We start from the raw sequence: 26493 nt of genomic DNA on the forward strand, positions 1-26493 counted from the left end.
GAAGGCTGGCTTTCTATGCAGGATGCCATGCACTTCCGCATATTACATTATATATTATAGAGGTGTATACATATAATCTCACTAGACTGCAACCTTCTTACAGAACATAGTATAATGCTTCATACACAGGGGGTAGTCGGTACATATTTACTGAATGGATAACTGGATGAATGGATAGATTCTGAATTGATCAGCTTTGCTCATTTGGTCCAGTACTGTGGCATCCCTTAGAATCTTCCTCACCACTCACAAAGGAACCTTGGGGGGGGGGGGGGCGTGCAGCTAGGTGGTGCAGTGGATAAAGCACTGGCCCTGGAGTCAGGAGGACATGAGTTCAAATCCCGCCTCAGACACTTGACACTTACTAGCTGTGTGACCCTGGGCAAGTCACTTAACCCTCATTGCCCCGCAAAAACAAAAACAAACCAAAGGAACCTGGGGAGGGAGTGAAGCTTGTGGCTTTGACTCCAGAACAGAAGGCTGTCCACAGAGGAAGGAAAAAGATCTCAATCTAGTTCTAACTCCATCACAGCGGGATCCTGGACAAGTCATTTACCTGTCTCAGGAGATTCTCCATCTACAAAAACGAAGTGGGGGCAGCTAGGTAGCACAGTGGATAAAGCACCAGCCCTGGATTAAGGAGGACCCGAGTTCAAATCTGGCCTCAGACACTTGACACTTACTAGCTGTGTGATCCTGGGCAAGTCACTTAACCCTCATTGCCCTGCAAAAAAAAAAAAAAAAAATTTAAATGAAGCTAATATTATCAGTTACTACTTTGCAGGGTTGCTGTGGAATTCTAACGAGATAGTATATGTGAATAGGCTTTGAAAAATATAAAGCACCATCCAAATAGTATTATTGTTGTTGTTACCTGATCAAGAAATCCTGGTGATGAATTACATGAGGCCATCTGTAAGAAAACATGTGAGGTTCTTTAAAGAAGGACTCTGGGTCTCCAGAGATTAATTGTAAACAGAGAGATTAGCCTTTCTGGGTCAAGAGAATTAAGGGGTATGCCTTTGGAGGAAGGGGTAAAAACAATCACATTTTATGAGACTCTCGGAGCCAACCAAATTAGGAGTTATGTCTTTGTGCATGGCGGCAAAAAAAAAGGGAAAACACCCATATTTTAGGGCTACAGCTACCATGGGAAGGGGTCTTTATCTGAGGATAACTAGAAATAAACAAACTGAAAATGTCCCTGGTCTGGGATACAAAAATAATCAGAGACTAAATAAAGCAATGGTGATAAATCATTACTATATAGAGATGGGTTTAATCAGCCAAAATAATCACTGCAAACAAAGAACAGAAGTAATATAAAGGCTGCTGCGTGGACACAGATGCATACGAGTGCACACACGCGCGCGCGCACACACACACACACACACATCTTCTTTGGGAAATTAGGTCACACGGTATCTGGGGAAGAAAACGTCACAAGAGCCTTTCCCCTGAGTTCACTAACAGCCTCCTCCCAAATAATGAAGCTTCGTTATACCATCCAGATAGAGAACCTCTTACTAGATAGTATAATGGAAATTTATTTTCATTTCAGTATTATTAATTTTTAAAAATCAGTGCAAGGTTCTTCTGGACACCATTCAAAATACACTACATTATGTTAGTTACACATTAGACATATGCAGCAGAATCCGTCAATAAGGGCAAAAGTCATTTACAAACCATCACTTTTCTCTTCACTTCCTTCTATGGTAGAGAGAGTTAGTCCCAGTTAACTTGTGATGAAAATGAGGCACAGAGGTGAAGGGATCAGTCATGACTTCATACCAGAGCCAGAGATCCTGACTTTCCCACCCTGGGTGCTGCCCATCCTACTTCCTATGGCCTTTACCTGAGAAGACTATAAGCAAAGTCTCTCTGTGGTCACTATCATCATTCTTTCTGTGGGGTCAGATTGGAAGGGGTTTGGGTAAGTGGACCCTGAGAATTCCCTATGGCATGCTAGTTATTCTGCACGGGCTCCCCAGCAATCAGTATTCACCAATCCTTCAACATATTTCTTCCCTCCCCTTAGCCACACACACCTCTTATCCTTCCCACCTGCCATTGCTCCTATACTTGGTCCCAGCCCTCCTTGCAGAAAACCAGCTGTACTGCCTCATGTACATCAGCCACCACATATGAGGCTTCTAACAGGCTGGGGTCAAAGATGAAGTCCCGGTGCCCATGGAATGTGGTCTCTGTTTGTCTCAGGGAAGGATCATATACTCCACTACGTACTAGGACGGACAAGCATCTCTCTGCCATTGGTGGTCCCTGCTTTTCCTCGATCACTTCATAGCATTCCTGTACTTCACCCTTCCCATTCTTCTTCAGGTAGCAGTTGTACAGATTGGCACCATATACATCAGTCACTGGATTGTCACTGGGTAAAGGCAGCCAGAAGAGAAGAGTAAATCAATGTAAGTTGAGTAGCCAAAACATGGAACTTCAGAAGGGAATAGGAAGGAAGAACTGGGGAGACATTAAGTATGGCAGGGGGAAGACAGGATAGGGTTATGGTCAGAGGCTTAGAAAAGGAGAAGGCACAAAACATTACCCAATAGCGTAGAGTCTGTGGATGGGGGCACCCCAGCCCCGTCTCTCTGCCTGCTTCCTGATCAGAGACTCTGCATATTGGTAGGTAGTGATGGTGGGTTTGCCCACCAGGACTTCATATTTCAATTCCTTGCCTGTTATCTTTCGATAGACACTCTCCAGACAGAGAAGAAAGGTGCCGTGGCCAAACCTGACCAAGAAGATAATTCATCAGTTCACCTTCAAACACCTAGCCATTCCTTCTTCTCAATGAAATTCCTACTTCAAACTCATCAGAATTTCCTCTACCAGCTGTGGTTAAGCAAAATGGTCCTTCCCAAACTTTCACGTAAAGATACTTGTCATGGAACCATTTAAGTAATGTTAACATTGAAGTAACCCCCTACAACTCCCAATTCATGTTACTAGGAAAGCAGCAGAGGTGAGGGACTATGGTAAGGAACTCTGCATATCCTGTCAGATTCAGTTGGTTGGTTTTATAGAAATATTTTTCTTTTAAAAAAAAAGAGGGGACAGCTAGATGGCACAGTGGATAAAGCACTGGCCCTGGATTCAGGAGTACCTGAGTTCAAATCTGACCTCAGACACTTAACACTTACTAGCTGTGTGACCCTGGGCAAGTCACTTAACCCCAATTGCCTCACCAAAAAAATTAAAATTTAAAAGAAAAAAGAAAAACATTTCTATAAAACTAACCAACTCTCTCTAAAAAATTCTCTAAGGGAATAATTTTCTGTGGAGATGTAGGAAGGATATATTAAAAATTATTAATAATATAAATAAAGGGGAAGCTAGGTGGCACAGTGGATAGAGCACCGGCCCTGGAGTCAGGAGTACCTGAGTTCAAATCCAGCCTCAGACACTTAACATTTACTAGCTGTGTGACCTTGGGCAAGTCACTTAACCCCAATTGCCTCACTAAAAATAATAATAATAATAATAACAATAACAATAACAATATAAATTAAAATATAGATAAAAACAAATGTTTTAAAATTTAAAAATAAAAATTATATTCTGGCATAAGCTATATGAAAAAAGATGTATTTTTAACTGTTAAAATGTATAGAAAATTCATAATTCTGATATAGATCACAGAATCTCAGAATAAAACTCATCCCTTGCTGGGACTGACTGACAGCCCACACAACCACTGAGACTTTTTCTTAATTGCAGGCAAATAACCAGCCTCTTGAGTACCAGATTCTTTAATCTGATTCATATTCATTGAGCCAAAAATGTCAGAGCACTGGTCCCACTCTAAGGGCTATATTTGGCTAAAAGGGGGTAAGGTATAGAAGGGTTGTAGTTACTGAACTAGTGGTTTATTGGAAATTGGTGTCAGGACAAGAAGAATATAAATACCACAAACTCCCTACCTATCAATTACAGAGAAAGGGACAAGGAACAAGGAAAATCCAGGCAAGGATTACACTGTCTGCTCTTGAGACAAATCTGTTTTATCAGAGAAGATAACCTGATGATATCTATACAGCACTGTAAGATGTACCATTATTTGACCAAAAAAAAGAAGACTGGCCTAAAGTTTGGAGGTCTGGGCTGATTTGACCTTACAATTAACTATGACACTGAGATAGCCACTTGATAATCCTAGGCTTCATTCCTATCATTTATAGTCAGCAGAATAATTCTGGTTCTTCCCAACCTTCCTCTTAGAATAAAATGAGACTAAAATGAGAAAGTACCTGTGCTATGGAATCTACCTGGCAAACTGGATAAAGGGAACCTCAGAGCCAGGAAAATCTGGGTTCCAGTCCTGCCTCTAACATATACTTGACGTGTAACCGTAGACAAGTCACTTAATGCCTCCATGTCCCAGTCAACTCTCCAAGACAAGTTGCAGAGAAGGTGGCAACCTGCAATAGTAGAAGAAGCTCCCTAACCTGGGAGTACCCTATACCAATGAAATCACACAAGCTTAATCTTTATCCCTCTCCCTACCATCATTATTAGAAGATACCAATATTCTCTGACCCTCAAATCCAATTATACATAACATTTGGGGAAAGAAAGAGGAAGGGAAGTTGTTTGAATTTTTGAAATTACATTCTGCAGATTACTATTCCTCCTCTGGTTATACCTAAACTGTGTGTGTGTGTGTGTGTGTGTGTCTGTGTGTGTGTGTGTGTGTCTGTGTGTAGAGCTGTGTTTCTAAGCTTTCAGCCAATTATATAATTTCCTTTAAAGCAAAGGCTCTTACTTTTTCGTATCCTCCTTGGCATCTAACACAGTGTCTTGCCCATTTAATAAGGATTTGCCAATTGACTGATATGTAAAGGCATGTGTGAAGCCTACTCCAAGGTACCCAGACTGTGAGAAGAATAGAAGCCCTTCCTAGCTTGGGAGCTCAATTCTCCTGGTATCAGAACAAAACCTAGAAGACAATGGCTATAGGTGATCAGGGCACAGCCAGAGGCCAAGTTCAGGGCTTCAAAATTAAAGGCCATGATTCTTCACCTGGGCATCTTGGCTTCGGCCATCCAAAGGAGATCCATATTGCTGGTCAGGACAGGAAGATGAGGGTAGGGAGCTACTGCCAGTCCTGTACCAGGGTTCCCATTGCTGAGAAGGACATCTATGATAAGTTGGAGACTTGTCTCCCAGCGGACTGGCTCTCCAAGGAGGAGTACCCCTTTAAACAACAGAAACACACAAAGGTAAGGGTTCTGCAAGACATTTACCATATACTCCCTGCAGCAGGCTGGAATGAGGCCCTAATGGAGGTTGAGTCAGTGCCATTCAAATGAGAATTCCTCAGCTCCAATTAAATTATTATGCCATTGGCACAGCAACCTCACCCAACCTTGTAGAAAGCCTTTGGTCATTTACTCAAGCTGTTTTAAACCCCAGAGCTAAAGAGGGAGCTTTGTAATTTCACTTGTGCCACTGTGGCAGAAGTAAACTTTAGTTTTGCTCCTATCTGCTAGATCATCACCATTCCTGCCACTCCCTGTCACATTACCAGCAAAGCAGCATGGTGTCACTGAAAGAATACTTGCCTAGGAATCAGGAGACCTAGATTCTGTTCTTGGCTCTGCCACTGACTAGCAGGAAAATCAGCATATTGCTGAAACCACTCTGGACCCATTTCTTCTTTTGGAAAATGAAGGCCTTGGGCCATGTCACCTCTAAGCTCAGAGTCTATAATTATTTTGGAAAGGTTTAATCCCCCTGAGCTGTCTTACAAAATCGAGAGGCTGAAGCACAGAAATCGTACCAACTCGGAGAACTTCACTTACCTTCTATAGGGGGGAAGTCAGTTGTCAAGGGAGGCTGTCAAGAGATAAATAACAGAAGCCGTCAATGTGATTGAGTCATACTCAGCTGCTTCCTGAAACTTCACACCCAATTCAAATTGTGGGTTAGAGAAGGGAGCATCTCAGCCCAACCAAAAACAACAAAAGAAAAAACAAAGGACAGATTGAATAGGCTTGAGAAATAGGACCACGGAAAGAAAAGCCAGGGTTATCTGCTTTTTAAAAGCAAATGCTGAGGGCGACATTAAAGCATATGAAGTAATTTCCGTTTAATGAATAAAGAACTGTAGGAAACGGGTCTATCTTGGATCAAGATACTTGGAAAGGGAGCCGAAGGTGTGGATTAGTTGGCAATGGAAAAGCCCATGATGGGGGGATCCACAGGCACTTTAAGAATAGGACAGACCACCATTTGTCTTGGAGAATTTAGTAGGCAGATTCTGTTCATTAAAGATATTTGGGGGAATAGCTAGGTGGTACAATGGATAAAGCACTGGCCCTGGATTCAGGAGGACCTGAGTTCAAATTTGGCCTCAGGCACTTGACACTTACTAGCTGTGTGACCCTGGGCAAGTCACTTAACTCCAATTGCCTGACCAAAAAAAAAAATAATAAAGATATTTGGGGATACGTTTCCTGGTTTAGTGGTCTAAAAGTTGGCTGGGTGATGTCATAAAAATATTAATTTCTAGACGGGAGGGAAAGAGACTGTAGCACTGGTACATGCAATGTGACTGACCCAGTGTTGGATATAATAAAATATAAAACTCTTAGGAGAGTTCTTGGAAATATGAGGAGTCAGGAAGTACTAAAACACTGACTGAGGATAATTATCAAAAATCCTAGTGGCAGAGGCTGTAAGGTTACAATGACAAATGGAAGACACTATTGGAAGGAAGGGGAAAGGAGAGAATGTTGGAATATTGGGTTCTAGAAGATGACAGATTCCAGCCCAATCCTGTACTCAATACCATAGCCTTTGGCCGTCGTTCAAGATCAACCATATCAAGTATAGGAAATGCTTGTCTCAACTCATCAATGGTAACCACGTTGTGGAAACCCAAGCTGGACCACGAAATTAAGGAAGCAAAATAAGCCACATAGATTATGCTGCCACCTCATCAGGCCGAGGCCATGTTTAAGTCAGAACAAGAGGGGTAATGACTTTACCCATTTGGGCTCCTCATCAAATTACAAATGGCGCAGTACTAAGAAAGCTGTATGAGTAAATCCTTGGCCATTACACAATATTAGCTCTATTATTTACATCAGCAGAGAAAAGGAGAGTAAATAATCTATAACAATATTTTTCGGGAGAAGAAGGAAGGAATTTGGACAGAGATCTTATCAATATAGGGAAGTCTGTGTATAGAAACATCCTCCATCCAATCAACAATTCCAGGAACTTAAAATCTCAACAGAGGTGCCTGAGGCACCAAGAGGTTAATGGACTTAGCCATATCAAAAAACTAGTAGGTGGGGGCAGCTAGATGGCACAGTGGATAGAGCACCGGCCCTGGAGTCAGGAGTACCTGAGTTCAAATCCGGCCTCAGACACTTAACACTTACTAGCTGTGTGACCCTAGGCAAGTCACTTAACCCCAATTGCCTCACTAAAAAAAAAAAAAAACTAGTAGGTGTCAGAAGCATACCTTGAACCTAGGTCTTCCTGACTCCAAGCCTGGCCTATATCCATGTTGTCTCTTAAAACAATGGATCTAGTTAGGTTTGTCTTTGGAACATCTTTGTAACACCAAGGAAGTAAGTCCCAACTAGGAAGCTTGGGAAGCGGCCAGAAGAAAGCCTTACAAAGAAAGTTACAAAGAAGCCACAATGTATTGGGAGCTGAATATACTGCTAAAGGAAATGTTGTTTATCATCTAATGCTATTTGTGAAACGCACCCTTCCTACCACAACAGCCCCAGGAGTAAAAAAAAGTCTTACCAAAAAATGAACCAAAGAACTACTCAGAATATGTATTAATGGGATCCATTCTACCCTTCACAGCCATCCCTAAGCAAGCAGTGATCTGCAAAATAATAAGATTCTGGTAAAGGAGGAAGGGGAGGGGAGGAGTCTCCTCACACACAGGTGACCCTGGTTGGGTATAGCCAACATGGATGTGCTGCTATGCTATCGGCCTAGAAAGAAAGGCAGTGAGGTATGGGAGAAAGAACACCAGACCCAAAGTCAGAACTTGGAGTGGGTCTGCAGCTTCAATTCAATTCATTTCAACAAATATTTATTTATTAAGTACCTGCTGTATGCCAAGGTTACTGTGCTAGACTCTGGGGATACAAATACACAAAATTTTTAAGTCCCTATCCTCGATGACATCCTTCTGGGGGAGAGAAAGTGAAAAAAGGCAAGTCAATACAAAATAAAGGGAATGGAATGGGTAGCGGTAAAGAACTTCCCAGTGGAGAAACTCCCTCTACCAATGCAGGCCAGAACCTTTTCTTCATTTTAGAGAGTAGTTGAGAACATGGAGTCACTAACTGACTTGCCCAGGGGCACACAGCCAGCATGGGTCAGAAGTGGACCTTGAAGCCAGGTTTCCCTATCAACTTAGTCTTAGAGAGCCACGTATTGCTGAGCTCAGCGATTTGATCAAGATCACACAACCTGATTGGGTCAGAGGAAGATCTGAACCCAGGTCTCCCTGGCTTTGAGGGGGAATGCATAAGAAGAAGCAGTGTGGAAGAAGGCTGGAAATATAGCTTAGAGCCAGACTGAGAAGGGTTTCACATGGCAGTTTTATCCTAGAGGCCACAGAACCACAGAAGCTTTTTGAGCAGAGAAATGACATGGAGGGGCTTTGTGCTTTAAGAACACCAGTTTGACAACCCTGTGGATGATGAAGGAAGGACAGGCCTGAAACAGGAAGACCAATGAGGTGGCTCTGGCACAGTCCAGGCAAAGGGTGATACAGGCCTGAAAAGGGGTGGGGTGGGAGGGAAAGTCTATGAGTGGCAAAAAAAGGAGAAGATTCAAGTGAGATCATAGAAGTAGAATTGGCAAGGCTTGGTAGTAACTAAGTTGAAGGTGACTTCAAGGCTGCATCCCTGGGTGACTGAAGGGATCATACTGCCCTCAAAAGAAATAGGGAAATGAGAAGAGAAGTGGATTTAAGAAGGAAAGATCTGTCCTGCATTGGTCATGAAACTATGAGAAAAGCACTTAAACTGTGAGTCTCAGTTTCATCATCTATAATCCAAAAATAACACCACTTGTACTACCCATCTCACTGTGGCACTGTGGAAAGAACAGAGAACTGGGGGGTCAGAAGACCTTGACTCAAATCCCAGCTCTGCCAATTATTACCAGTGTGACCTTGGACAAGTCACTGACCTCTAGTTCTCAGGAAAGGGCTATAGGAAAACATTACTTGGTCTGGTTCAAACTGTAGACAGATGAGTTTTGGGGGGAAAGGGTAAGCATGCTAAGAGATTAAGAGAGTGACTAGAGAGTATATGGAAGCAGGGGGCAGATATACAGTCTTTTTTAGCTCTAAATGCTTAATCGTATGTAGCGAATGAGCTTTATAGACTGAGCCAGAGAAGGCTTTACAAAGAGGATAAGCTAAGCCTTGATGGACGGGTAGGACTCAGCTAGACAGAAAAGAGCCAAAGTGAAGGGAATGAGGTGAAGTTATCCCAGGAGGACCATGTGTATGAAGGTCAAAAGGCAGGCACTCCCAAGCAGTTTGGGTTTAGGACAATGGATCCCACCTGCTACCTCCCATCCCAGCTCTTGTATAAGCCCCTACCAGAGCCTCACAAAGCCCTGATGCTGCTGTATAACAATCGAAAGCAGCCTAGCTGCCCCCTTGGCACCAGCCACTGAAACAAAATCCCAATGAAGTTCATGAGAGGCCACAGTTGGCTTTAATTTCATCCAAACTCCATTCTGTCTCTACGCTGTGCTACCAGCACCAATCCCTTCTCTTCCGTGCCTCGCCTTCACACTTGCCCTTTTCCACCATTCCCCACTAGCAAGTCTTTCCCTTTCCCAATCCTGACCTCAGAAACAGCAGAGCTCAACTGAAACTATAAAAACAAAATAACGGAGAAGTGTCACTTTAGGTCTCCCCACCTTACGGTTTATGAATCCTGATGCATGTCAATGAAGGGAGCGTTGGGGGTAGTGAAATGGGTCATGGGAAGCATGGTAGACCTGGAGGAAGAGGGGAAACACAGAATTATGGAATCTCGGTTCAAAGGGGCCTCAAAGGCCATTGAGAGCAAGCCAGACCTAAACAGGGATGCTTTCTAGAGATCCCCAATGAGACATTATCCAGACTCTACTTAGAGACCTTCAAGTGCTCAAGGTTCACTGCTCCATGAGCCAGGAAACTTTTAACCTTAACAGGCAGGTTTTTCTTTTATCAAGCCAAAATCTGCCCTGCATCTTCAACCCACTGCTCTTAGTCCTACCCTCTAAGGGGGAGCCAATCAGAACAAATATTTGAAGACAACTATCAAACCTTCATAATGTTTGAGATAAGTGGGTTTAACCATCTGTTGCTGCAAATCTTTTAAGTGGCTTCTGTGAAAACTGCTCTCTCAAAAGTCCTCAGTGATTCCCTAATCATGAAATTCAATGACATTTTCTTAACCCTCATCCTCTTTTACTTCTTCTCTGGGGGCATTTGACATTGTTAAACATCGTATACTGCTGAATTTAACTTTTATCATATACAATTTGCATAAATCTCAAGCGGTTTTATCAGGTATGTTTTGGTTGTCTGATTAGAGTCATTTATTTAAGGACAGCCCTCCACATATTCTTTCCCACAGAACCAACCGACTAACTTCTTGAGGCTGCCACAGCCCATAGGAGAAGGCTAGAAAGTTGATCATCAAGGGCAGGGAAGGCCCTTCCCACATCCAGATCAACTTTCTACTCCTTATTGTCCTCCCTACCACTCTCTTGTGGCTAAGACAACATTCTACTGATCCACTGATTCCACACTGAACTTGGCAAGTTTCCAGTCTCCAATAAGGTAGCTCCATTGAACCTTTGCTCAGAGCCTCTACTAGTATTTTCAACCCTGAAGAACACCAGAAGGATACTTCCGGGCATGGTCCACCACAGGCCCCTGCCCCGATACCAGCATTCGTTTTTTATGGAACTTCGAGAAGAACTTCAAGGGGCTACTGGAAAGTATTACTTGTTCTGGATCAACCTGCAGAGAGATTGGGGGGGGAGGTAAAGATAACAAGAAAGAGTAAACACAGAGCATATGGAAGCAAGGGAGCCTTTTAAGATAAAGCCTTTTAAGCTTTATCTCCTCTGATACATTAAAAAAAAGAGAGAATCAATAAAATAACCCAGCAAAAGTCCAGCTTGGCACCTGATACCCTACTGAAGCCATTCGAAGGGTTGAGGATGAAGCTTTTCAATTCACTTCTTGCACACAAACAAAAGAAACAGGAAGCCAGCTTCAGGTTAATACTCTGATTTTTACCCAAACTGTTCCTCTGCCTGAGAGACCCAGAGATGCCTTAATAACAACCTATTTCAAAATCACAACTGGGAGATTAGTTTTTTTAACACCTAGATTCACCATCAAGAGAGCTCTTAAGAACTTAGGTGGGGGCAGCTAGGCGGTACAGTGGATAAAGCACCAGCCCTGAATTCAGGAGGACCTGAGTTCAAATCTGACCTCAGACACTTGACACTTAGTAGCTGTGTAGCCTCACCCCCCCAAAAAAATTTTTTTTAAAAGCCACACACACACACACACACACACACACACGAACTTATGTGGTATAATTATAAAGTAATAAAATCAGGTTTTAATATAACATAAAAAAGGATCATATATAGAAAGCTGGAAATATCATAGGGATGCTAATTTTGAGTTGGGAGATAGAGATCATCTGGTCTGACCTACTCCTTTTGCAAACAAGGATACAGAAACTCTGAGAAATTAAGTGACTTGGTCCAAGGACATGCACACATACAGAGCTAATAATTGGCACAGATGGGATTTGCACCCAGGTCCTCTGACTTTAGATCCAAATCACTACATGATATTGCTTGAACCTGGAGTCAGAAGGCCTGGATAGGAATGCCTGATCTGCTGATAACTTCCTATGTGATGCTTAGCAAGTCACTTAAACTCTGAGACTCAATTTCTTCATCTGTAAAATGAGAGAACTGGCCTAGTTGGCCTCTAAGGTCCCAGCCAGATCTAAATTTTATGACACTATTAACTTTACCCAGCTTATTCACCAGAACTGATTCCTAATGACTTTTAGCTATTTCTATAAATAAAATACAACCTCAAAGGATTTGACAGCACTGAGGATATTCAGAAGAAAGTGCTGCAGGTTCTAAAGGCAATTGAGGGGCAGCTAGATGGCGCAGTGGATAGAGCACCAGCCCTGGAGTCAGGAGTACCTGGGTTCAAATCCTGCCTCAGACACTTAATACTTAACTAGCTGTGTGACCCTGGGCAAGTCACTTAACCCCAATTGCCTCACTAAAAAAAACAAACAAAAAACACCTAAAGGCAATTGAAGAGCATTTCACAAATTTTCTCAACAGGACACTAACATTAGAAAAAGTACATAAGCTTTCCAAAGTGACTCCAAAAAAATTAGGCACTCTGATACATTCTTCAACAAATTAGTCATTTTGTAATTTGTACTAGAAATTAGAATACTGCACAGTCCTTGCCTTGAAGGACTTGATAAATGAATTTGGGAGTTCAAGGAACACAAGGAGGTGCTCTAGGGTGGCCTGAAAAGGGGCTTTGGTACAAAGGGTGAAAATCTTAGAAAATCCCAATTAAGAGGATACCACAAGATGGCAGAAGCTTGAATGGTCAGATTGTGTGTAATGCCTTTGAAAAGGCCAGAAAGACCAGTCTCTGAGGGCTGCATACTTCTGCAGTTCTCCTTACCTGTAGACCCAGGAAGTGAGACAGTTCCTGAGCTTTCACATGTGGTGCACAATTTCCGGCATTAGTGACAAAGACAACTGGCATTCGGAGTTGCCCATTCGAGTCAACCAGCTTTCGGGCAGCTTCCAAGGCAGCAGGGATCACTCTGTGACCACGAACAAGCACCCCGTCAATGTCAAAGAGGAACCCAAAGGTTGGAGGGCTCTGCACAGAGAGGGCAGGAGAGGGGAATTACCACTGCATCAAGGGGATGAAGGGAGAAAGGAAAAGGAAATTCAAGTTACAAGAGAAAGAGGTTCAATAGATTAATAACAGCTGATATTTTTATAGTGCTTTATGGTATATAAAGTGCTTTCCTCACAACAAACTTATGAGGTATATAAGTATTATTATTCCCACTTGGCGGATAAGGAAACTGAGGCACCAAATTTTTAACTGATTTATGGTCACATGGGTAGTATTAAAAAAAAAAAAAAAAGGTGGCAGAGCTAGGGCCCAGGTGTTCTAAGCCTAGTTTTCTAACTACCACATCATGGTCATACATCCTCAAACTACAGGGCAGATTTTAAAGAGTTCATGACAATCAAGAAAAAATAACAATATGGTTCCACTCTACTAGATTTTAAATGCTTGAAACATAAACTGAAATGTGTATGAGTCTTCCCACCCTTACCCCTGCTCTCTTATTTGGAGACTTCAATATACATGGTGCTGTCTGTCCCCTAAAATATCCTGGTCTCCCAGTTCAACTGCACAAACTCTTTATGACCTTCTTCTCTTCTTTATCTCAGATACCTAGGGAGATAGTTACTCCTTAGACCTCAATATCACCTAAAGCTATTCTACTTCCAAGATCTTGAACCCTGAAATTCCCTTATCTGATCATAATTCCTGATCCTTCTTTCCTTTGCAGCCAACTGTTTCATTATGCATTGCTATTTCTGTACAGATAGAAACCTATAGATCTAGCCTTAACTTCTCTTCTGAACTCAGAAGCACCACAAACCGAACACTTCCAAAACACAACTCATCATCTTTCCGTCTAGACCCTCTTCTTCAAACTTCCTTATTTCTTTTAAGAGGATCAACATCTTTGTAGGTATATAACCTATATCAGATTCCTTGCCATCTTGGGGAGGGGAATGGGAAGGCAGGGAGGGAAAAAAATTTGCAACTCAAAATCTTATAAAAATGAATGTTGGGGCAGCTAGGTGGCTCAGTGGATAGAGCACCAGCCCTGGGGTCAGGAGTACCTGAGTTCAAATCCGACCTCATACGCTTAACACTTACTAGCTGTGTGACCCTGGGCAAGTCACTTAATCCCAACTGCCTTGCTTAAAAAAAAAAAATGAATGTTGCTGTGTGACCCTGGGCAAGTCACTTAACCCCAATTGCCTCACCAAAAAAAAAAAAGTTGATACTTTTTCCTATTGTTTTTGTTTTGATTCTTCTTTCACAGCATGACTAATGCAAAAATGTTTGATGTGATTGTGTATATATATATATATATATATATATATATATCCTATATCAGATTGCTTTCTGTCTTGGGGAGGGGGGAGGGAAAGAGAGGGAGAAAAATTTGGAACTCAAAATCTTATTTTGAAATATTGAAAACTATCTTTAGATGCAACTGAAAAACAAAATACTTTTATGATTTATAAAAATTAATGTTGAGGGGCAGCTGGTGGCGCAGTGGATAGAGCACCGGCCCTGGAGTCAGGAGTACCTGAGTTCAAATCCGACCTCAGACACTTAACACTTACTAGCTGTGTGACCCTGGGCAAGTCACTTAACTCCAATTGCCTCACTAAAAAAAAAAAATTAATGTTGAAAACGATCGTTACACGTAACTGGAAAAATATAAACTACTATTAAGATTGGGGGGAAAAGTATCATCATCTTCCAAATTATGCAGGTGACTGGAACTTAATCAATCTATATTCTTCCTTTTTTATCTCACTCCACAGTCCCAAATACAATAAAGATGCTAAATTCTGTTGTGTCTACCTCCATAATATCTCTAATATTCACTTCCTACTCACCACTCACACTGCCCAAATCTCAATTCAGGCTCTCATTTCTTACTTAGACTATTATAATACCTTCTTTATTGATCTCCCTGCTCCACTCCAATCTCTACACAGTTGTCAAAAGAATCTTCCAACACAGGTCTGATCTTGTCATTCTGCTCAAAACCCTTCAGTGACTATTACCTTAAAGTTTATACTCTTCTGCCTTGTATTTTAAAGCCCTTTCCAATCTAGTTCCAACCACATTTCCAGCTTTATTTAACTCCTCATTCATGTATTCAAACCAAATTGTCTTACTAGCCATTCTCTGAAAACAGTATTGTATCTCGTCTCCATGTTTTTCTACAGTCTGTCCCTCCTTTCTGGAATTCTCTCCCATCGTGCCTTTGCTTTGTAGAAGTCCTTTTGCTTGGAGAGCACTGCCAAAGAGACCTCAAAGTCCAGAAATGGCCAAACAGACTCTTTCCCAGAGTTCACCAGTTTGATGATGCCTTTTGTGAACCTGGCTTTGAAAATTATAGGAAAACGAAGTCAGAAGATCTTCCATCTTGTGTGCCACTGGGTCAAGCAAGCAAGCAGACCCAATCTTTGAATGCTTGTTTCCCATCCTTCCTTCTGGGACTCCTGTGAGTCTAGCCTTTTCTTTGTATTTCCTTTCCTAAATTGATCTAACCCCATTCTCAAGATGGATGTCTCTAGGCTTTGAGGTTCCCGTATGAGTTCAAGATGTCTTGCTTTGGAGAAGATTCCACCTATAGGGAGTGCTCAATCACTGGCCTGACTTGCCAGAAGACATGGACTTTAAGGGAGATAAGTGAAGGTTGAGATAAAATATAAAATGCCTAATCATCAAGTCAACAAACTGCTTCACCTTTAGATGGTTTTAAGTGTCAAGCTCCTGGTAGAGGATAGTAGTATGACCACTATCTCAAATTTGTTTCTAAATGAGAGCTGGTAATCTGTATTCTTTAGGATTTCTTTTGTATCTAGGAAATAAAAACCCATCCCATATCTGATTTATACCATGCACTGCTTATCTTTTTACTTCCCCTGGGAAGACTCAATGATTTAGTTGTCAGTTTTCCCTGGGGCACCATGGTAGGGAGATGTAGCAAGCCAAACAGTATGAAAAAAAGATATGTTTTATCTTCTGGGTCAGGGTAACCTCACCTGAGGCTCATGAACTCATTCTTAAACATATTTTAATAACTGTATTTCAATATAATTGGTTTCCTTTGTATTCTCATTCATTTTTTAATACCAAGAAGGGGCCTATAGGTTTTTACCAAACTGCCAAAGAGATTCGTGATACAAAAAAGTTTAAAAAACAACAACTCTGTTCCAGGCTCCCTCAAGCATGAACCCAGTCAATCTGGGTCACATGTATAAGTACAAAACAGAGGAGCCCCTTAATGGAAAAGGTATTTGTGTGTACTGTCCCAGCACCTTTGAGCATAAGCAGCAATTCTTTTTTTTTTTTTTTTGTGGGGCAATGGGGGTTAAGTGACTTGCCCAGGGTCACACAGCTATTAAGCGTTAAATGTCTGAGGCCGAATTTGAACTCAGGTACTCCTGACTCCAGGGCCGGTGCTCTATCCACTGCGCCACCTAGCTGCCCCCCAAGCAGCAATTCTTAAAGTCAGATATTTAGGTTTTTTAACAGGTTTACTAACTAGTACATGAGAGAAATGATGAAGATACAGTTTACAAAGATTTTTGTTTGTTTGTTTGTTTTTCTGTGGGCCAATGAGGGTTAAGTGACCTGCCCAGGGTCACACAACTAGTATCAAGTGTCTGAGGCCAGATTTGAACTCAGGTCCTCCTGACTCCAAAGACAGTGCTCTAATCCACTGTGCCACCTAGCTGCCCCCAGTTTACACAGATTTTAGAAAAGATTTTGATAGAGTATTTAATACTGTTCCTGTAGAGAAAGTGAAGAAATGCAGAATAGACAATAATACAATTGGACGGATTCAGAACTATTTAGAATAGTCAGATTCAGAGTAGTAGTAGTAGTAGTAGTAGTAGTAGTAGTAGTAGTAGTAGTAGTAGTAGTAGTAGTAGTAGTAGAGGTAGTAGTCAATGGTTCAATGCCAACATGGCAGGGAATCTTCAAGTGGAGTATCCCTGATTTTATGTTTGGTCCAGTGCTGCTGAGTGGTTTTATCAAGGACTTGCATAAAGGTATTGGTGGGGCAGCTAGGTGGTGCAGTGGATAAACTGGCCCTGGATTCAGGCCCTGGATTCAGGAGGACCTGAGTTCAAATCCGGCTTCAGACACTTGACACTTACTAGCTGTGTGACTCCGGGCAAGTCACTTAACCCCAAATGCCTCACCAAAAAAAAAAAAAAAGATCATAAAGGCATTGGTGACAAGCTTACCAAAAATAAACAGATGATACTAAGCAGTTAACACCCTAGATAAAAGCCAGGATCCAAAAATATCTTGACAGTGTAGAGCGCTTTAATAAGCTGAAATTCAATAAAGATAAATGAAAAGTCTTAATCAGTTTCTCAATTACAAGATGGGAGAGCTATGGTTATTCAACACTTTGTGTGAATGACACTGTGGGTGGGGAGGAAGGGGCTATATACTTAACATAAATCAGCTGTGGAATGTAGAAGCCAAAAGAAACTAATGTGATTTGGGGTTGCCTTGGGAAAGGCATGGCTTCCAGGAATAAGTAGGGTAGTCAATGCCCTGTTCAGACTGCATGTGGAAGGCAACCAGGACGGTGAAGAGTCCCTAGTCCACAGAACACGATGAAAGTATTGGGAACATTTAGTCTGGAAGAAAAGACCCAGAGGGGCTATGATACACTGTTTCAAATATTTGAAGGTTCATTAGATTGGTGCTGATCAGATTGGATAAGATTTGTTCTCTTTGGCCTCAGAGGACAGAATCAGGAACAAAGGGTGGATATTGCAAAGAGGCAAATTTAAGTTTGATATCAGAACAGACTTCCTAGTGATTAAAATGGTCGAGAAACAGAACAGGTTACCAAGAGAGGCTCCCCATCCTTGGAAGTTTTCCAGCAGATAAGACAATCTGGATGGCCACTTGTAGGATATGATAGACTGGGGACTCCATTCTGGCACAAGTTGTACTAGATAACCACTGAAGTTTCCCCCCAATTCTCGAATTCTCTGGTTTTGTGAGTCAAAAGGCTTGGATTTGAAACCCAACTTCAATACTTAGTTTGGCTGCAGCAAAATCACTTGGCCTCAATTTCCCCTTCTGAAAAACTAGAACATTACCATATTAGTCATTTTGTTCAAGAAAACTTTGTATAAAGAAAAAAAATGAAAGAAAGTGAAAAGCATGCTTCAGTCTGTGTTCAATCAACGTCAGTTCTTTCTCTGGAAGTGGATAGTATGTTCATCAATAGTCCTTTGGGATTGTCTTGGATCACTGTATTGTTGAGAATAGTTGTCATTCACAGTTCTTCATTAAACAATATTGCTGTCTCTGTGTACAACTTTCTCTTGGTACTTCTCATTTCACTTATACACCAGTTCATACAAGTCTTTCCAGGCCTTTCTAAAATCATCCTGCTTGCCATTTTTTTATAGCACAATAATATTCCATCACCATCATCTACCATAGCTTATTTAGTCATTCCCCAATTGATGGGCATTCCTTTGATTTCCAATTTTTAGCCACCACAAAAAAAACTGCTATAAATATTTTTGTACAAACAGATCTTTTCCTCTTTGGGGGGATGTCTTTGAGATATAAACCTAGCAGCGGTATTGTTGGATCAAAGGGTGTGCACAGTTCTATAACCCTTTGAACATAGTTTCAAATTGCTTTCCAAAATCAATACTTCTATCTCTAAACTAGGGTATTTGATCATCAACCCACTCACCTTGGAGTCAGGAACTAATACTTACAAACTAAGACCTTTTTACACATTTTTCCCATTAAATTTCATCTTATTATATTCTGACCAAACTTCTATCCTGTTGATTTTGCAGAAATCCTGACTTGTTTTTATACATATTAGCTCTTCTCAGTTTTCTCTTCAAATCTGTCAAAGCATGGCATCTTTGCCTTTATAAAACAGGTCACTGATAAAAATTTCAGCACAGGACCAAGAACTAACTCCCAAGACATTTTACTAGAAACCTCCTTCCAAGATGACTTTAAATCTTTAAATAACTTTTTGGCATCTCATCATTCATCAAGTTCCAAATCTAAACTGTGCTACTGTTAAATACACATCTTCCCATCTTGTGCATTATGTGAGTCAAATGCACTGCTAAAAATGTAAGATAAATTACATACACAGAACTCCCTTGATATGTCTAGAAATACTGTTTTAAAAAATGAGGTTAATCCATTTTGACCGTTTCTCAGTCATGACCAAAGTCAATGCTTATTCTTTGTTATAATCACTTCCTCATCTAGAAATCCACTAACCATTCCTTCACTAACATTCTAGAATTTTGCCAAAAATCAAAATTAAGCTTACTAGCCTATACTAAACGGACTACATTCTCTTTCCTTTTTAAAAAAATCAGTAGAACATCTGTCCCCCAGTCCTGTGGCACTCTCTGTGTCTCTACAATCTTTAAAAAAAGCATTCACCAAAAAAAAAAAATCATTCACAGTGGCTAATCAATTACATCCATCAGTTCTTTCAACACCCTAGGATGTAGTTCATCTGGACCAGGTGACTTGAACTTATCAAAGAGGGTTAAGTGTTTTTGCTAATGTATTGCACCATTATACAAGAACTGATTCATCCTGTATTGTAAGACAGGTGTTGAACTCACATAAGCTGTAGCCTGAAAACAGAACACAATGTAAATGAGAAATAAAAGTTTACAACACAACAGAGATGATGTTAATTTGCAGTTTTCTAAGTCAATATGCCAAACAGGGATCCATTTATATTTGAGTTTGACACCACTGTTTTAAGTCATTGTACAAAAAAGCGTTATTCTACTTTCAGATACCACCTTAAGCAGCTATTCACTTGTCAAATCCTCCTTTTTCCTCTGAAATACTTGTCTTTAATTGGTGGTGATACTAAAAAACACCACCTATGGTTCTAAAGTCTTCAGTTTCTTGCCCAAGACTTCATAATCCTCATAAATACTATCAAGATTGTTTCTGGCACAGTAAGTTGTTGCCACCAAGAGTGCATAGTAGTTATTAAATTTGACAAGTCTTGGGAGAGTCTTCATCACATGCTCAAAACAAGCCCAAAGAGATGACAGATTTCTGTATTTTTAATGTCATGTCAAAGAATGGTTGCCTCAGTACCTCTCAGCAGAGTCAATACTCCTACCATCTGTATCTATTTTCCTCTGACTCTTATCAAATAACCTGTCAAGACATAGAGCACCTGTGAATTCATATTATCATCATTTTAGAGGAAAACAAAAAACTGCTTCCTCCTCAGAAGCTCTAATTCCCTTCTTCCTTTTTTTCCTTTTCAATTAACATTTTAAAAACTAGTCTGTCCCTCCTACTATTCTCCCCACTTCACTGACCAAATGAAAAACAAAACCTCAAAATAAAGCACTCTGTGTGTGTATACACATACATAGTACAGCAAAAACACCCCTACGTTATTATTTTTTTTTGCAAGGCAATGAGGGTTAAGTGACTTGCCCAGAGTCACACAGGTATTGTGTTAAGTGTCTGAGGCCAGATTTGAACTCAGGCCCTCCTGAATCCAGGGCCAGTGTTCTATCCACTGCGCCACCTAGCTGCCCCCTACCCCTACATTATTCTTACCCAAAAATGCATGTCATTTTCTGCATTTTAAGCTCATCAATTCCTTGTCAGGAGGTGAGTGGCATGTTTTATTTCCATTTTTTTTGAACCTGTGATTTATTTTATTTGTTTGTTTATTTATTTAATTATTTATTTCTTTGGTGAGGCAATTGGGGTTAAGTGACTTGCCCAGAGTCACACAGGTATTGTGTTAAGTGTCTGAGGTCGGATTTGAACTCAGGTCCTCCTGACTCCAGGGTCGGTGCTCTATCCACTGCACTACCTAGCTGCCCCTGATTTATTATATTTTTTTTAAATTTTTTTTAGTGAGGCAATTGGCGTTAAGTGACTTGCCCAGGGTCACTCAGCTAGTAAGTGGTAAGTGTCTGAGGCAGGATTTGAACTCAGGTCCTCCTGATTCCAGGGCCGGTGCTCTATCCACTTCGCCACCTAGCTGCCCCCGATTTATTATATTTATTGATCAGAATTCTAAAATATTTCAAAATTATTTTTCTCTATAAAGTTATCATTGCATAAATTGTTCTATTTCTGCTCAATTCACTCCACATCAGTTCATAGCAGTCTTCTCAGTTTCCTCTGAAATTTTCTATCTCATCATTTCTTATGGCACAGTAATACTCCATACAGACCCTTTTTCCTCTTTCTTTGATTCCTTAAGTCTTGTAGTAGTATAGTTTGCTCAAAGGATATACAAAGTTTGGTTACTTTCTGGGCATAGTTCTAAACTTCAATCTGGGTGAATCTTGGTAGGTACACTTCCAAATATTTTAAAGCTTCTGTAGTTATGGAATTTCTCTTTCTAGCTACTTATGCTGGGTTTCATTGGTCATCTATACTAATACTGATAATTTATATGATTTATTCTTTATTCTACAAATTTGCTGGGATCGTTATTTTGAACAATTTTAAACTGACTCTAGAGTGCTCTAAGAACACCATCTTATCAATTGCAAAAAGCAATGATTTTCCTTCCTCTTTGCCTATGCTTATTCACTCTATTTCTTTTTCTTGTGTTGCTGCTGTAACCAGTCATTTTAGAGACATTGTGATAATTGCTCAGACACACCAATATAACAATAAAACTGTCCTTGCACTCAAGGAGCTTACATTCCATTAGAGGACATTGTGTACATAAATAAGCACAAACAAAATATATTTAATTAAGTGCGAGGTAAATTGAATAGGGAGAGCAGTGGGATCTGGAATGAGATGAGAGAAGGCAGCCCTTGAGCTGAGTTTTGAAGAATTCTAAAAGGTTGAGGTCTAGACCCCAAGCATGGAGGACAGCCAAAGCAAGAGCTTAGAAACAGGAGATGGGAGTGTCACAGATGATGTTCCAACACTCAGGTGGAGTTTGAAGGAAAACTATAATATGTATATAGTATGTATATTTGAGAGTGATTTGCAAATAGATGATAATTAAACCCACAAGAACTTATGAAAGTGCAGGGAGAGAATAAAAGAGGTCCCAAACAGAGACTCCGGGAATGTCCACAGTTACAGAAGGCTGAAAAGGCTAGACAGCAGAAAGGATGCAAAGAATCCCAATTAAAAAGGGAGAGAAGTGGGCAGCTAGGTGGCGCAATGGATAAAGCACAGGCCCTGGAGTCAGGAGTACCTGGGTTCAGATCCAGCCTCAGACACTTAACACTTACTAGCTGTGTGACCCTGGGCAAGTCACTTAACCCTAATTGTCTCACTAAAAAAAAAAAGGGAGAGAAAGTAGAATCAATAGATATTGACAATTTTGTTTTGTAGGAAATTGGTTGTGAAAGGGAAGAGAGATATAGGACAATAATTTAACTGATGGTAGGGTTTGGGGTGTTTTGGTCTTTTCTTCAGGAAGAACATGTGTATTGTATGCAGCTAGAAAGGAAGCAGCTTACAGGGAGAGATTAAGAGAAGATTGAAAATTAGAGACTGTGTACATAAATAACACAAAATATATGCATAATTGGGCAGCTAGGTGGCACGGTGGATAAAGCACCGGCCTCAGACACTTGACACTTACTAGCTGTGTGACCCTGGGCAAGTCACTTAACCCTCACTGCCCTGCAAAAAAAGAAAAAAATATATATATATGCATAATAGGAACAAGCAGAGGGAACAGCTAGGTGGCACACCTGCCCAGGAGTCAGGAGGATCTGAGTTCAAATCCAGCCTCAGCCATTTACTAGCGGCATAACCCTAAGCAAGTCACAGCACCAATTGCCTCAACAACAACAAAAAGGCAAATTGAGTAGGAGAAAGAAAATAAAGTCTAAAAGCTTTTGCACAAATAACATAATTGGGGGGCAGTTAGGTGGGGCAGTGGATAAAGCACCCGCCCTGGATTCAGAAGGACCTGAGTTCAAATCCAGCCTCAGAAACTTGACACTTACTTGTTGTGTGACCCTGAGCAAGTCACTTAACCCTCATTGCCCTGCAAAAAACAAAAAAACACCAAAAAACAAAAAAACCATGTAAAAACAAATAACATAATTGTAGAATCATAGGAAAAGACACAAATGTGTGAAGAAAATCTTGGCATTAAGCATTCCATTAGAGATCTGATATTTAAAATCTATAGAAAATTAATACAACTATAAGATTAAAAGCCATTCCTCAACATACAAATAGTCAAGTGACAGGAATGGTTTAACAGAAATATAAACTATCAATAACCAGGTGAAAAAAAGTTCAAGATCACAAATAATAAGAGAAATGCAAATTTAAATAACCTTGCATTATCTCCTCACACCCATCAACATAGCAAAGATGGTAACAGACATGAAAAGTCTTTGTTGGAGTACCTGTGGGGAAAAAGATACACTGAGGAAGGGATTAGGAAATTTTGAAGCGATTCAACCAATTTGGAAAACATTTGGAAACTATGGGGGAAAGTTACTAAATTTTTGACACACTCTGACCCAGAATTACCTGGGATTTTTCCCTGAAAAGGTTATTGATAAGAAAACTCCCAGGTGTGTTTATAACAGTATTATTTGTGATGTCAATCAGAAAATAGCTAAATATACCATAGCATACTAATGTAAAAGAATATTACTACACTGTTAGAAATTACAAATATGAATAATCTAGAGAAACATATGACTTATTAAGTGACGTGGGAAGAAAGATCTAACAGTATGCATATGAATTACAACAGTGTAAAGGCAACATAACTCAAGCCAAACACAGCAGTGTTAGTAACACAATATCAGTTAGCCTGTTAACTATAGATTTTTTTGCATTAAACACTTTGTAGGGTAGTGCCAAGACAAAACGTATCAAGTTACTGTTTGTCTTTAAGACAGTAGAGTCAAAAGCCCCAAATTTCAAATTCCGAAATTCTACCTTTGACTCCCTGACTGATTCTGGGCAAATCCCTGCTCGGTGGGCTTCGTTTCCTCCAATTTTGCAGCTGCCATTTTATGGGTCTCTGCATTACAGCAAGGGCTCATACATAAGGGATATAACTTTTAGACATAAAAGAGTACAATGGTTTTTGGTTGTTGGTTTGGTTTGTTTGTTTGGTTTTTTGTCTACAACTTACCTGCTTTGAACCTGGCTTACAACCCAACTTCTCATGCCAACCCACCTTCACTTCCTTTCCTGCTGCTGAATCTCCACACTGGGCAGCAAAATACCACAGTGAACTTTTTTTTTTCGGGGGTAGGGTTGGGGAGGGGTGTGTGTGTGTATGGCCTTAAAGAGTGGCAGAAAGAGAAACTGATTTCCTAAATCGCTTTTGGTTCAAAACAATGTGAGAAATCGAAACAAAAAGTCCAAACTGTGGAGGAGAAACTGAAGCAGGTGGAAGGAAAGGGAAGGAACAGTTAAGACACCTGGAGCGCGTGGGGAGGGGGCTGGAACCAGGGGAGAGGAGCCCATAGACCCCAGCAGAGAAAGCACGGATCTTATCCAGGGTTCCAAAGGATGGACCGGAGGCGGGCGGAACGAGAGAGGGCGTGGAAGTGCCTGGCAGGGGGGGGGGGGGGGCGGAGCTCGCCGCGGCTCTTTAAATACGTGAGGCTAGCGCAGAGGCTCCCAGCCGGGCCGGCTTCATGAACTGTAGCTAAGCTTGCCCCTCCGCGAGTGGGGCTGGGGCTCTTCCCTCCCCGCTCCCTCGGTCTCCGCAGCTTCCTCCCCATCCTGGCCCCGGGTAGCCCCTGCGTGCTCTCACCTGGGGGAGGCCGCCGGCGTAGCTCCTCCCGGGGCTGCCCTGCAGCCCCCATGCCCTGCAGAGTGGACGCTGCCGAAGCCAGCGACCTGAAGCGGCTCTGACCGCCGTGAAGCAGCCTTGCAAACCCATCCAGCCCTGCCGCAACCACTGCCGCCAGCACGTGCCACTAACTGGCCCGCGCTCACCTTCCACCGGCCCTTCCCCCCCTTCCCTCCGCTCAGCCAATCAGGGTCCTGCTCTCCCTACTCAGAGCGGAGTAGGTGCTGCAAAGCATCACGGGAGTAGTAGTTCATTCTTCTATCCCCGTTCTTTTTGTCCTTTGCTTTCAAGCAAAGCCCAGCTCTGGAAAGACGCCGAGGTCATTTGCCGGATGAGGCTGAATTGTGAGCCCTATTGGACCGTAGAGGCACGTGGGCCCACCATAAGCTAGCCACGCAATGAAAGGAGTTTCAGTGACTAGGCTTGGAGAACTGTATTCCGCCAAGAGCTGGAAGAAACCTTGGGGTCATCAATTCCAAGCCGTCCCCTCATTTTGCAGATGAGGAAACGAGCTCAAAGTGTTAATAAATAACTATACGGCACCTTAACGTTTGCGCGGTACTTTACATATGTTATCTTATTTGAGCCCCACAACAACCCTGTTCTTTCCTAGCCTATGAGTCAAACATTCATTATTATTATGATTATTCTCAGGTATATGTCAGGAAGCAGAGGCTGAGATAGATTAAGTAACTCAAGCCTTCCTGACACAAATTCAGTTCCACTTAGCTGCCTTACTCCCAGGAAAAGCAATGACGAGATTTGAACCCAGGGTTTGTTTTGGATTTTGGTCGATTTTTTAAAAATTCCTCTTTCCATGACACTACACTGCTATTTGTGCGAGTTTTCAAAGTCTTGTTCTCTGGTTCATGCAGCCCTGGTAAGCTGCAAATAAAAAGTGGAAAAACACAATGAAGTCATAATCGCTAAACACTTATTAAGTGCCTACTATGTTCCTTACACTGTGCTGAGCACCAAGGATACTAAGAAATGCAAAAGACAGTTCCTGATCTCAAGGGGCTCTCGTTTTAATGGGAAAATAATATGCAAACAATTATATACAAAAACATATGTGTATGTATATGGTAAATTGGAAATAATCAACGAACAAGGAAGGCAGTAGAAGTCAGAGGGGTGGAGAACTAACTGTAGGTGAGGTTTTGACTGGAACTTGAAGCCAAGAGGTAGCAATGAGTAGAAAAAACATTCCAGGGTTGAAGAACAAACAGGGAGGGAATGGGGAATAAATCTATGGAGGTTTATTTTGGAGGTTTTCATTATTGTGGGGAACTTTTGTTAGAACCTACACAGTAACTACCCTAGTGCGCCTTGATTAAACCTTTTGGTAAATTAATACCAAATTACTTTAGTTATTTGGTAAAATAACACACCTTTATTAAACCTAGTGGTAAATTAATATATACAGATTGCAACTCATTGTGATTTACAGATCTTGCCTTAAGGCGCTAAGAGGTTAAGGAAATCCAACACTTGATTCAACTAATTGGGCTCTGTATCCAGTATAACATGGTGTCTCTCGCTAGGAGATCTAACCCTGGTTAAAAAGGGAATGAGTATGAGAAGCTTAAGACTCTTAGGGTGAAGGGAAGCATTTATTAAGCACATACAGGGTTATCCTCACAACAACCTTGAGTCATGGGTGTTATTATTATACCCATTTTATCTTAGTTTTTGAGGTAGAGGTGAAGTGAATTGGCCAAGGTCATATACCTAGTAAGTTGCCTGAGGC

The 26493-nt window shown here is 41.2% G+C and overlaps 1 protein-coding gene across 2 annotated transcripts; it reads right to left on the reverse strand.

Moving 5' to 3' along the window:
• Positions 1-1523: 1523 nt before the first annotated feature.
• HDHD5 (haloacid dehalogenase like hydrolase domain containing 5) lies at positions 1524-24924 on the reverse strand. 2 transcript variants are annotated; one of them, XM_043969341.1, is made up of 8 exons: positions 24705-24924; positions 12758-12961; positions 10920-11032; positions 6815-6908; positions 5826-5859; positions 5044-5218; positions 2567-2755; positions 1524-2392 (listed from the first exon to the last, which is right to left on the reverse strand). In XM_043969341.1, exons 1-8 carry the CDS (start codon positions 24831-24833, stop codon positions 2080-2082), a joined length of 1251 nt encoding a protein of 416 aa, XP_043825276.1. In that variant the 5' UTR covers positions 24834-24924; the 3' UTR covers positions 1524-2079. The 2 variants fall into 2 exon arrangements, with proteins under 2 accessions (XP_043825276.1, XP_043825278.1); XM_043969343.1 differs by having other exon boundaries at positions 12758-12994; positions 24705-24845.
• Positions 24925-26493: the final 1569 nt, after the last annotated feature.

This window comes from Dromiciops gliroides, chromosome 5, assembly GCF_019393635.1.
Source record: "Dromiciops gliroides isolate mDroGli1 chromosome 5, mDroGli1.pri, whole genome shotgun sequence".
Classification (NCBI taxonomy): domain Eukaryota; kingdom Metazoa; phylum Chordata; class Mammalia; order Microbiotheria; family Microbiotheriidae; genus Dromiciops; species Dromiciops gliroides.

Excerpts from the sequence above, each read along its gene's own strand:
- HDHD5 (XM_043969341.1), bottom strand. The coding sequence starts at position 24,833 with ATGGGTTTGCAAGGCTGCTTCACGGCGGTCAGAGCCGCTTCAGGTCGC. Across the intron at positions 12,962-24,704 it reads ACGCCGGCGGCCTCCCCCAG|AGCCCTCCAACCTTTGGGTT; the intron begins GTGAGAGCACGC and ends CTCTCTGTGCAG. Across the intron at positions 5,860-6,814 it reads AACGACGGCCAAAGGCTATG|CCTCCCTTGACAACTGACTT; the intron begins GTATTGAGTACA and ends ATCTCTTGACAG.